Raw genomic sequence first — 13,470 nt, 5'->3', positions numbered from 1 at the left:
CTCTCTGGCATAACAATATTATTCTGCCGTGCACTCGCTCACTATTAATGCAAACCTTGATTATTAAGTACTGAAATATGCCGGCCAGGTCAAAAATGTGTCTGCGTTACTGCGTTTTTTTTTTTTTGTTACACAAATAATTATCAGTTTTAACGTGGAACAAAAGGGAGTTTATGAGTTCAAGAGTTCCATCCCCCAGATTCTAGAAGTTGAGACCGTTCACTTATAATAACATTATACATTTAAGCAAACTAAACATGATCGTACAAGAGAGAGAGAGAGAGAGAGAGAGAGAGAGAGAGAGAGAGAGAGAGAGAGAGAGAGAGAGAGAGAGAGAGAGAGAGAGAGACTGTCTTATGTGCTTCTAAATGTTAGCAAAACAATGTCCGCTAAAAAAACAAATGATGGGAAAATGCTTAAAAGTTTACTCGTTCCGAAAGGGGCGGGATGAAATTCAGCGCACAGCGTTATGTACTAACACACACACACACACACACACACACGCACACACACGCACACACACGCACACACACACACACACACACACACACACACACACACACACACACACACACACACACACACACACACACACACACACACACACACACACACACACACACACACAGAGAGAGAGAGAGAGAGAGAGAGAGAGAGAGAGAGAGAGGTCGCGACTCGCGAGACGGTGAATACGATATTTCCAAAAATCCAATTTCACTGTGTCTCAGCGAAAGTCTTCACGTGCACACTGAAACATCCGGAGTTTGTTATTCGTGGGTGTCGTGAGTAGTCGATATACTCAGGAGCAAGTTCCGAAGCGAACATGTACAAATATGTACAGTATGGATTTTAGGAGTACGAAGTTTGGCAGGTAAATTACATCGCATGCATGGACAAGTTTTGTCAATGTCAGATTGCATATCTGGCAAACAGTAAGTGCATTATATGTCTTTTGATAACTTTCCTCCCAGTGCAAGGGATATTTACTAGGTGGGGTGACATGCACTCATTTTATTTTTGTCTTTAAAACTATGTTTCCTCTTCATTCCATGTTAGCATTTTCACCTATATTGTTTTGTTATGTAATACTGTATATGTTCCTCTTTTATACTTCCACTTGTAACTTTATGTAAAAGTTATAGACTTCTTTGTTTGCATAAGGAAATATACACATACAACCAAAGAACATTAGTTAAAAATGTATTTAGTTGAGAGGGGTTAAACTTCAGATGTTTGGTTTTTAGCTGTACTACTACTACTGCAGTAGATCCTGTGTTTCATCTCAGTTTTATATAACTCTCAGTCATATTCCCAACCAGTCATCACCTGATCACTTTCATTTAATCTTCAGCGTCTTCTCAGAATGGCCAAGCAGAGGGTGCCCTTTAATCTTCTCTTATACAATATACTACAATGATTAGCACAATCAACAGTAAATCACTCAATTAATTGTCCCTGCTTATCGAAAGACTGAGATCGAATTTGAAGGGATTTTGGACATATTTCTATCTGAAGCCCATGTGCTCATTTTTGTCTAGCCAGTTATATTGTAATAGCTGCATCAGTTATTACAGTGTAATGCCTTTTAATTAACTTACCTGCAAACGACTTAATCAGACTGAGAATGATGAAATTAAAGATTTGACTGCTTGACTGAATCATTTTTGAGAAGACAGTTGGATCAAACTCAAGCCCAGCGCTGTGTGTTATCTTTCTGTAGAGGCAGTCTGAAGTGCAAACATCCAGATCAGTGAATCCTGTCACTGGTGAAGGGCCATTGGATGAGTCTCACAGCTGGGCATTTTCTAATTCTCACATATAGGCGTATCAGCCTGGCAGTGACATACTCAGAATCAATGTATCACATCATATATAAAAATGTATTTTATTTGTATGCCCATTACACTTTAATATCTTTAGTTTCTCCTACACTGAAAGCCCTAATCATTTCATTGTATCAAGTAGAGTGAACTTACCGATTTAAGTTGAGTTAACTAGATGCAAGTATAGAATGAACTCAGATTGTCTATAATATTGTTGTTTATACTTTTGTTAATAATTTATTTAAATTGATTCAATTTTAGATCAACCAATAGCACAGCTCAAATAAAGATGATAACTGATTCTAGGTCTGTCATTATATAAACCTAATTCTCCACAGAAATGCAAATATACCTGCACTTTAGCTGCACATGCAATGAGACTAAATGGATATCAAATAGATACTTTTTAGTGTCTCCAGCCTGTCAGAGTTTTCCCCTGAGAAAAAAAGACCCAAGTAATTTAACAACTTTCTCTACTATCAGACAAGATCTCAAATATATGCCTAGATATGTGTGCAATCAAAGGTCAGAGATTTCAATATAAATGCAAACATAAAATGTTATTTTAGATTCTCTCAAAATAACATTCTCTAGAGTCTAGTCTATGCTATCCTCGTTAATTTTAAAGCTCTATATTTTTACTGTACGCCAGTTTGAACTATTGTCTAACTTGTTTCTGCTTTTGAGAAACATATGCTAAAATGTTGTTTCTTAAATGATGATTGAGAGTCTGTATTGAATTATCAGAGAGTGTAGAGTCTAATCAGTCTAATTGTACAGTTCCATAAGAAGCAGGAATCTATTTTTTTTAAGATAAAGTAAACCCATGAATTGAAGTTGATTGTTCGGACCCATGAATTGAAGTTGATTGTTTGGATTTTATTAATTGTATTGAGTATAAAGACAGTAGGCCTATTATAAAAAAATTATTGATAAATGGATCTGCCTTTGATAAAATGGAAATATATGTGATTAAAAGCATTGTTATAATGATGTTCAGCTACACAGGTCTGGCCCAGATAATGCCATATACAGTATGAAAGTAATTTTTTTATGAAGGCCAACCAGAGACACAGTGGGTGCTAAACCCTGGAGAAATGCCAAACATTTATTTAATGAACTCATCCATGTTAATGAACAGAAAACCCTGCAGTGCTCTGACATCTAAGTACATATTTTCTCTCAGTATAGTAAAAGAAGATTATGGTACTTCAAGGCAAATTTCTGCATGAACTAGCATCTCAGGTTCATTCGGGTATTATAATTAAATTATGTGTACATAGTTCACACATCACACCTGAATCACACTTTTTATAGTCTCATTAAATTACATATGAAAGTGAAAGAACATTTTCTTCTACCTACATTAAACATTTACATTAAACAATGTGAAGAAAAAGGAAACATTTTATGGAAAAGAAAAGACATGACAACATTCTTTGATAAGGCTGCAGCTGAAGACAAACAATCTGGTAACAGCTAGTATAATCAAGCAATATAATCAAGAGGCATAGTAAGATGGTTTGCAGAGCTTTGCTGTGGCTCATTTATTCTGGTTAGCAGTCTACCCCACTTCCCTGTGTCCTCATGCACATTAATTAAATCACACAGATAAAGAGTGTTTGGGGGAAAATAACAAATAAAATCCCAAGCCTTAGGTTGGCATGGAGACAATGACATAATCACTCAATACATTAGCGGCTCAATGTAAGTGGCATAAAAGACCTCATTCCGAACAGGATTAGCTTTTTTCAAGAGGTACTGAGTTACTGATGCTAGGCAACCACTTAATGCAAGAAAATTCAAAAAAGGTTATCTGAATGCATATTATGCCCTTCTGATGCCTCAAAAAGAGGGTTACCTAACACTCTTGAACCAGAGTATTGCATGGTCTTTATGCGTTTCCTCAGCAGGAAACCGATGGAGTGCGTACTCCAGGTAGGGAATGAGGTTTTGCCCCAAGTGAAGGAGTTCAAGTACCTCGGGGTCTTGTTCACGAGTGAGGGGACAATGGAGCGGGAGGTTGGCCGGAGAATCGGGGCAGCGGGGGCAGTATTGCACTCGCTCTATCGCACCGTTGTCACGAAAAGAGAGCTTAGCCGAAAGGCAAAGCTCTCGATCTACCGGTCAATCTTTGTTCCTACCCCCACCTATGGTCATGAAGGCTGGGTCATGACCGAAAGAACTAGGTCACGAGTACAAGCGGCCGAAATGGGCTTCCTCAGAAGGGTGGCGGGCTTCTCCCTTAGAGATAGGGTGAGGAGCTCAGTCATCCGTGAGGAGCTCGAGTAGAGCCGCTGCTCCTTTAGCGTCGAAAGGAGTCAGTTGAGGTGGTTTGGGCATCTGGTAAGGATGCCCCTGGCCGCCTCCCTAGGGAGGTGTTTCAGGCACGTCCAGCTGGGAGGAGGCCTCGGGGAAGACCCAGGACTAGGTGGAGAGATTACATCTCCACACTGGCCTGGGAACGCCTCGGGGTCCCCCAGTCAGAGCTGGTTAATGTGGCTCGGGATAGGGAAGTTTGGGGCCCCCTGCTGGAGCAGCTGCCCCCGCGACCCGACTTTGGATAAGCGGTTGAAGATGGATAGATGGATGGGTTTCCTCTAGTCTGAATGAACCTCTTACATAGGAAAGGACTTTAACTCTTAAGATTGCATTGCTTTCTTTGACATCAGTTCTGGCAATTAAATAAGACTTTTGAGGAACAGAACTGATGACAGTGGGATACATGGTCAAGCATGGGTCCATTTATAAGAGTCACAGCCACATTGAGTTGATGGATTCACATTTGCATTGGGAAAGATATTTCATTTTGTGAATGTAAAACTATACCTACTGCTATTGCCATTTTTTCAGATTATAATCTTATTTTTGGATTTTTACATAACTGAGGATTTTACCTTCTTTACCATTGTAAATAGCTACAAGAGTAACTGTCAATGAGATGGTGTAAAACTTACCATTAAATGGGTCATGAAATGGAGAATAAAATGTCCTTGATATTTAGACATATAAGAGGTAACTGTACTATATAAACATAGTGTACATTTCAGAACTCAAAAACCTCCTCTCCAGTCTAAAAAGAGCATTTATAGTTGCCACCCTGCTGAAATGTCTCATTTTGAAATCTGCCTGCTCATGACATCATGACACATTGCTCATTTGTTTTTACACATCCCATAACATGCGTCATTGCACCCTTGGCCCCGCCGACTGGCGTGCAATTCAAGTCAAGAGAGCAGGCCTTGTGTTGATAACTATTCCTAACATAACACCTAAGGGGACTCATCTGGACTATTTTAGATTATTTCTGAATATATTCATGCACTAGACAGACATCTTTGACTGCTTGATACATATCTCATGCTGCTTTTAAAAGACGCAATGTCAAGTTACAACTCTGAAAGGGAGAAGCAATTCTTTAATTCAGCTGCTGCCTGTGTTGCTTTGAGCACAAACACGTCATGGTCACGCTTCTTTCGGCCCATCTGCACTATTTTATATTTGTTGGTGTATGTAAACATAGGACGTCTTTGACGATGGATATCTTCGACCATTTCGGTGTGTTTCCGCATCAGTACGCCTTCGTTATATATGTGCGGAATTTCACAGTTTTTTGGACTATGTATATGCATTTCTTTTCAGCTCATGTCAGCATGGACTGCTTATGAACAGACAAAATATGATTCAAGCTTTGCAAAGGAACTGCTATTGAAGGAGGGGGCAGTTAAACACTTCAAAATCATAAGTAAATTGTTTCATTCATGAATACTTCAAAGGTCATGACTTTTTGATAGTTTATGGTGCAGAGTGTTAAAAGCTGTGCTTGAGATGAACAGTTTAATATATTCAGATGCAATGTGTTGGATGTGTGTAATGTGCAAAACCAGCTATTTTGTTTTATGATGTTCTTCTGTTTGAGTTTGCTGAATTTGAGAGAGTGCATGATGTTAGCCAATCAGAACAGTGGGCGTTTACGTTGAAGTTTTAAGGAGGCGCTTAGGCCAAAACCATGCATTTCAGTCAGTTGGCTAAAAATAGGGTGGAAAATGTGACTTATTTTGTGCAAAACACTTTCATAACATTATCAGTTTTCCTCAGGGAACATAATAAAATGATAAAAAAAAATATCACTTCATGACCCCTTTAAAACAATCAACTGAGAAACTTAAAGCTGTAGTGTGTTCTTTTTTTTTTAAATTCTCCTCATATCCAAGTTCAATATGCAGAGCCAACTATTGGTAAGCCATTTGTAGGGTGATTTCACCTACAAGTCTAACAGTGTGGCTCTGTGGTGCTATTCTTCTGTTTGTATGAGTCACCCATCCAGCCCGACACAGCAACATTCGCTTAAACAAAAGTATGAGTTTGGGGCGGTACTATCTGTTTGTACAACCAATATAAGACAGGGGGAGTTTTCTTGAAACTGTTAGAAAATAGTAATCCATCCATCCATCCATCCATCGTCAACCGCTTATCCTGTGTACAGGGTCGCGGGGGGCTGGAGCCTATCCCAGCTAACATTGGGCGAAAGGCGGGGGACACCCTGGACAGGGAAAATAGTAATATTTTTAGCAATTCTGTTTGGTGACGATAGTGACGCAGATATTTCACACTTCAGCTTAGTAGTTTAAAGCTAGAATATGAGATAACCATCGTTTTTAAGACGCTTACAAATATGCATCACTTCTTCAAAACACTTTTGAATAGTTTGATACATGTGAAATAAAACTTTTGCGAGCTGTCCTCTTTTCCTAGATGTATACATAATACAGTTTATATATGATTTAAAGAAGGCTTTCCTTGGAAGTCATCAGATATTTACATTTACTCATTCTGCAGTCACTTTAATGCAAAGCTGTTTCTAGCGTATTGAAGGTAGGCCTATACATTTTATCAGTATGTGTTTTTCCTGAGAATCGAAACCATGACCTTGTCATTATGGGTCACTATGCTTTAAGAAATTGTAAAATGAATGCTTTGGATTTTAAAATAAGCTTGAGAAAGCACTACAAATTCATCAAACTTTCTTATTTAGGTTCATGAACAACCGGGTGCCATCTAGCAAGAGATATCAGCCAACTGAGTACGAGCATGCGGCCAACTGTGCCACTCATGGAGTAAGACTATCTTCTTATTATCTCACACAAATTCATACATAATGAGTTCTCATTATGTAACACTGTTAAAAGTGGTAACCTGCAATTGTGACCTCAAGGGTCCATAAAAATGACATTTTGTTGGTGTAACCTAATTTGTCAGGTTGATTTAGTCACATTAAACAATATGACTTAATAAAACAGTGAATTGAGATGTTACCACATGAAGCACATTTAATAGGTAACCTGACAAAACATTTTTATGAGGTACACTTACAAAATGTGGACCCACTTATTATTATGTGGTTTTAACTACTATGTTTTTAAGCATTTGCTATAATGTACTTATTATGTACGTAAATATATGTGTTGTTACATTGTACTTACATTTAAATTACCTGCATTTAATTACATTTGTAGTTAACCTCACCCCTAACCCTACCCTAAACTAAATCCTAATCTCTACCCCTAACCATTCTAAACCTACCCATACCTCAACTTCAGTAGCAGTAAAAGTGAATATTGTGAGAAGTTTTCAGAACAACATGTAGTTATACAATAAATACACATTTTACTGTACATATTTTAACTTTAGTACATAGTAGTTAAATACACCTTTTATAAAGTGGGACCAAAAATGTTAGTCTAAAAATGTGCTTCATGAGGAAACATCTAGATTAACTGATTTACTGAGTCAGAACATTAGCTGCTTTAGGTAAAAATGCAGGTGACCACTTTTTAGTGTAGAATCAAGAAATAATCTGAATTGAAGCCTCAATGAAAATAAAGTGATTTGCATCAAAATAGAAACTGGATGGGTTGGCCTGTATTGAACATAAAAGTGTAATCTGAGGTTTGGGGGATTATATTGGTAGATGGATAGGGTGTAGTCAAGAGAGAAGGTTTTCATGGCATTTTACTTAGACATAAAAGGATCAGAAAGGTAACAAAGACATGACAGATTGTGTGACGTAATACTCCTTAACATACATCAAAAAATAAGAGAATGTCAGTGCCAAATAATAAATAATATCTGGTATACACAAAATTAAGATCACAGTCATCATGTAGTCATTGTCTTTTATACATTTTTGTATACGTGAGTCAGTTCTCTGTTTTTGATCTTCCTTTTTGTTCACCATGAGCTTTTTTATGGACATGTTGGGTATGGCCTTGATGGAGTGATGTTGTTTGGATAACATTCTACTCTCTAATCCCCGCCTCTCAGAGCCACACATCTGGCATGCCCAGTTCACGAGCTACTGCACGAGACTTTCAGTACACACCAAATCCTCTTTGATCCTGCCATCTACTGCACTGGGGCTTTGGTTCATATGGCTGTGGGATAAATGCTCAACAACATTCATTTATACTTCATTAGTATTCACGTCAAGTGAACTAACTGAAGTCTATAGCATGTATACGGTTTGAGATGTTTTAAAAATGTAAATGCTATGCAAATTACCTTTGTATGTTTGTTCGAATAGTGGTAACTGTTGTTGTGTCAAAGATGCATAGATGTATGTCATAGATGCCTTGAACTCCTGGTTTTCTGTATTTTCTTCTGTAAACTAGAGGACTCGCAGTGTTAATTTGGCAACAGCCCATAGAATGTTCTGCTGTTGAAATCATGTCTGTATTTACCTAAAAACCAAATCACAACCCCCAGTGTGAGCTCCAATTTCTGGGTGAAAGGTCCAAAGTGGCTTAAAAAGCTTTTTTTTTTTTTTATTGTAGTAAATAATGTAATACAGTCAACAACAGGAATGCATATTTTATTAATCATAAACCCTAATAAAAACCCCAACCCTAAACCTAACTGTCAGTCGTAATGTAATTTTAGAAAGAAATTGCAACCTCTGAATCGCACTCACCATTGTTTATGTGAATGCGAATACTTCCTGGTTTCCATGGTGTTCAAGGGGATGGCGCTTGTCAATAAATTTGGCAGGATGGAGTCGATTTCAATGTACATTTGAAAGCAACATGTTGATTTTGAATGTGATTATGTTGGAGGACTACAATAGAAAATCAGTAAGGCTTGTGGGATATGTTCAAGACCCCATGGAATGGCTTGATGAGCACAGTTGTCTTTCATGTGTTGACGTATTAAAACAGGAAGTTGGGGACTGATATATTGAAAGGGTTGTCACTTTTATTTTTTTTACGGGCCAATAGCCTTTTGTTTATGTCACAATCGTGAACATTATTTACTACTTGCTCTTGCTTGTCTGAAATAGTTGATATTACGGGGTGAGACATTTTTATTTTAGAAAGCGTTTTATTGGACAAAATGAGTGAGTGCAAGATGAGTCATCATTATTTCTGGTTCGTTTTTCCAGAAGAGAAAGACTGTAAATGTTAAATGTGTATATCTGCTAAAAGTTAATTTGGTTAAAATTGACAAGTAAAGTAGATTAGATGGCCTCAAAACAAACAGACATGGACTAAAACTTCAATTTTGATTTCATGGGACTTTATGAAGTTTGATCAGACACACATTGTGACAAATGCAAGGATGGTCAGTCAGAGCTACATGTAATAGAATCGTCAGTTTCCTCTTTCTCTGATACAATTTCAGTAATCCAATTTGCAAACTGGACATACATTATGTAGGACTTGGTGTTGGCATAGTTTTTCCAACAAATGCAAGTGGATCAACATATTGTAAATCATATACATTTTGGTTACAGACATTAAACTAATATCCCTCAGCCGTGCGTGCGAAACATAATGATGGTTGTCTTCTGTTTAGTTCTGGATAATTCCCAGCATCCTGGGGAGTTCGGTGTTGTACTTCCTATCTGATGAACAGTGGGAGACCATCTCTGCATGGATGTATGGTACAGGTCTGTCTGGGCTCTTCATCATGTCCACCATGTTCCATACTGTGTCCTGGAAGAAAAGTCACCTCAGGTCAGTAATCTGAGAGCTGAGACTTTCTGTTCATAGGGTTGCAATCATAAATGCAGTTCTAAATGAACTTGTCAAATAATGTTTTTGTGTGCAGAATAGATTGGCATGCTAAGTTTTTGAAATGCTTATGAAAGCAAAACAAGGCATCAGGTCTATTGTTTGACTTAATCCATCACACATATTGTTCCAAACCCAAATGACTTTCTTTCTTTGGTAGAGCACAAAAGGAAATGTTAGGCAGAATATTAGACTCAAGTCACATTTCTTTCATTTTATGAAAAAAGATGCAATGAAAGTGAATGGTGACTGAGGCTAAGTTTCGGTCTAACTATCTCCTTTTTTGTTTTAGTTTTTGACAGATAAACATAGTCAGTGGGTTTGGAACAACATGAGGGTGAATAAATGAGAGAATGTAAAATTTGTAATATATGGTGACCATACCTTCAAGTCTTTAGCTGTCACTCTAGGGTTCTTTTTTTTACCTCATTGAGCATTCTGAATGTGTGCCCCTTGAGTCATCTTGGCTGGACGGCCACTTCTAGGGAGAGTAGCCACAGTACTAAATCATCTCCATTTATAGACAATTTGTCTAACTGTGGACAGATGAATGTCTAAGGTCTTAGCGATAACTTTGTAACCCTCTCCAGCTTTATGCAAAGCAACAATTCTTGTTCAATTTTGCAAGGCCATGTCAGCAGATGCTTCTTGTGAATAGCAAACTCACAAACACAAAGTAGCTCTAACCCACACCTCCAATCTCATTTAATTAATTGAATGCCAGGTGTGCCAACTCCTGACTCTAATTAGATTTTGTCGATGTCTTTAGCCTAGGGGTTCACATACTTTTTCCAACCAACACTGTGAATGTTTGAATAATGTATTCAATATGTTCAAGAACAATTCAATAATTTGTGTGTTATTAGTAAAAACAGTTTGTGTATGTTCATTATTGTAACTTAGATGAAGCTCAAACCAGATTTTATTTATACATACTGTAAATGCAGGTAATTCCAAAGGGTTCCCATACTTTTTCTTGCCACTGTAAATCTTGATGTTGACATAAATGTTAATTATGTACTAGTTATTTTTAGAATACCCTAGTATCTGGAGAGGATCAGAAGGAACATTTCCTTAATTAATTAGCAGTGTTGTGTGTATTTCACACTGAGCATTTAAAAAAGAATTTATTTCATTTATGTTATTGCTGTGTAATTTTTTACAGTAATCTCAGGAGTATAAGAGCACATGCCATTCGAAATTACATATGTCCACACAACGTTAACTACTTAAGCCCTGAATTTATTGAAAACAAAGAGTAGTCGAATCTACCGGCATACAGATGTCCGATTACTTAATTTCATTGCTTATGATGGCTCTTTATAGATAAAGACTGGTTCCATGCTCGTAGTTTTCGACACAATATAAACAGCGTAGAGGACTTTCTTTGAGCAGTGATATTGTAATAATTACCTTGTTATATAAAATATTGTTTATTTTGTAGATATGGTGTATTTGCATATTCTGTGTTAAGAGTAGCAAAATCACAACTGTCAGTTGTAAATGCAGATTTACTGAAAACATTCAACGGACTTTGGATTTCAGCTATCAGACTACTGAACAGTCACACAAGACAGTTCTGATGAATTCACATCTACACTGCAGATGTAATCACATGGGCCTGTCAGTTCATGTTCAGTTTTCTCATGCAGGTCATCAGCCTCTCCTTTGATGATTTAATCATGACCCTGCCAGTTCCAAATTACCCATAAGAAAGAAAGTACAAAATGAGTCTTAATTAAGCTAGAACAGAACTCCAATGTGGTCTGTATTTTTGGGTTGCAACACGCACCTTTTTTTTATTTTTTTAAACTTGCATTTACTTGGATTTAGAAGGTGACTTTAATCATAAGAAGTTAAAGGAATAGTTCAATTATGTTGTAATTTACAGTACAGTTACATTTCTTTGCAAACATGTATGACTTTAAGTATTCAGTGGAACACAAAAGCAGATGTTTGGTAGAATGTTAGCCCCAGTCACTATTCACTTTCACTGTATGAAAGTAAAAAATACAATGAAAGCGAATGGTGACTGAAACTGATAATCTCCTTTTATGTTTCACAAAAGAAATTCAAATGGGTTTAAAACAACAGGGTGAGTAAATGATGACAGAGTTTTCATTTTTGGACGAACTGGACCCTTTAAAAATGTCAGAAATGCTACAATACAAAGTTGTGATGTAGCTAGGCTTGACAGGTACAAACTGTTTTTACAGCTGGAGTTGCTATACTACAAACAGTATACAAAAGAGAATAGAGTGTCATTTTTATTTAGGGATAATAGTACAATTGAGATCTTTTTTTGAGTTTAGGGCCATGACCTTGCTTTGTGTCTTGTAACAGGAAGGTGGAGGAGCGATTCCACATGTGTGATAGGATGGTGATCTATTTCTTCATAGCTGCATCATATGCGCCCTGGTGAGTAGATAATGGTTGTGGATGTCAGTAACATCACCATCAGCATTCTGTCTCAGGGATCTCATAGGGTTGAGTGTGTGTTTGTGTTGTGTGCAGGCTGAACCTGAGGGAGCTAGGACCCTGGGCTGTTCACATGCGCTGGTTGGTGTGGATTATGGCCTGCGCTGGTTCCGGCTATGTCTTCTTCTTTCATGAAAAGTAGGCTCCCACTTGGTTGAGAATGTGATTGATTATGGAGCTAATATGTGATAGTTGATTGTTGATTGTTAGCATTGTGTGGACCTACAGAGCTATTACATAGAAAATGTTTTGTTTGTTACATTTTTATCCAAATATAATTGCTTGCTCCACCTCACTAATGGATAACATCGAGTCCTGTCCAACATTGTTTTTTTTACTAATTTAATATCTTGTATCACTTGGAGAAATGTCAGATTATGGACTAAAATGGTTTTCAAAGTTGCAAACATTGTTTCATGTTGACTTTAAAATGGCTATGTTATGTTTCAGGAATAAGATACTAGACTTACTGTGCTACACTGCCATGGGAGCTGTGCCTGCTGTTGTTCTTCTGTCAATGGTATAACTGACTGGCACCTATGCATGTGCATCTTATCTCTGTTAAAAATATAGTAACATTAGGCATTCCTTCATATATATTTTAAGGCATTCCCAAGTGCTAGACATATTATTATAGACAGATGTAATGTTTTGTAATATAAGTAGGCATTATGTGTCTGTGGAAATTGACCTGTTTAAAATCTATGCCCATGTTATTTCAGCCTAACAGAGAGGGCATATTAGAGCTGTCAGTGGGCGGAGTCTTCTACAGCCTGGGAATTGTCTTCTTCAAGAGTGATGGTCTCATCCCATTTGCTCATGCCATCTGGCACGTCTTTGTGGCAGTGGGGGCTGGCATTCACTATTACGCCATCTGGAGGTACTTGTATGCAACGAGCACCAGCCAAATCCAAATATCCAGGTGACGGATCTAGAAGACCTGATCTATAAAAGACAATTTATTTGATCATGAGTTGCCTTTGCCTCCCTCTATATTAATCATAGATGGGCATGTCCTAGTACTGTTGTTCTAAAATCTATTTTTTTATAGAATTATTTCGTTCTAATTTTCAAATAAAAAGTTGATAGCTCAGCACCTT

The 13,470-nt window shown here is 37.4% G+C and overlaps 1 protein-coding gene across 1 annotated transcript; it reads left to right on the top strand.

Moving 5' to 3' along the window:
* The first annotated feature begins 480 nt into the window (after window positions 1–480).
* Window positions 481–13,306, top strand: LOC127652388 (monocyte to macrophage differentiation factor 2-like). Its single transcript, XM_052138496.1, has 7 exons — window positions 481–871; window positions 6,859–6,940; window positions 9,675–9,835; window positions 12,236–12,310; window positions 12,407–12,508; window positions 12,821–12,890; window positions 13,093–13,306. The coding sequence occupies exons 1-7, from the start codon at window positions 834–836 to the stop codon at window positions 13,294–13,296; spliced, it is 732 nt and encodes a 243-aa protein (XP_051994456.1). The 5' UTR covers window positions 481–833; the 3' UTR covers window positions 13,297–13,306.
* Window positions 13,307–13,470: the final 164 nt, after the last annotated feature.

This window comes from Xyrauchen texanus, chromosome 12 (genome assembly GCF_025860055.1).
Source record: "Xyrauchen texanus isolate HMW12.3.18 chromosome 12, RBS_HiC_50CHRs, whole genome shotgun sequence".
Classification (NCBI taxonomy): domain Eukaryota; kingdom Metazoa; phylum Chordata; class Actinopteri; order Cypriniformes; family Catostomidae; genus Xyrauchen; species Xyrauchen texanus.
The sequence above is the reverse complement of the archived record's forward strand: the minus strand, read 5'-3'. Positions and strand labels throughout refer to the sequence as shown.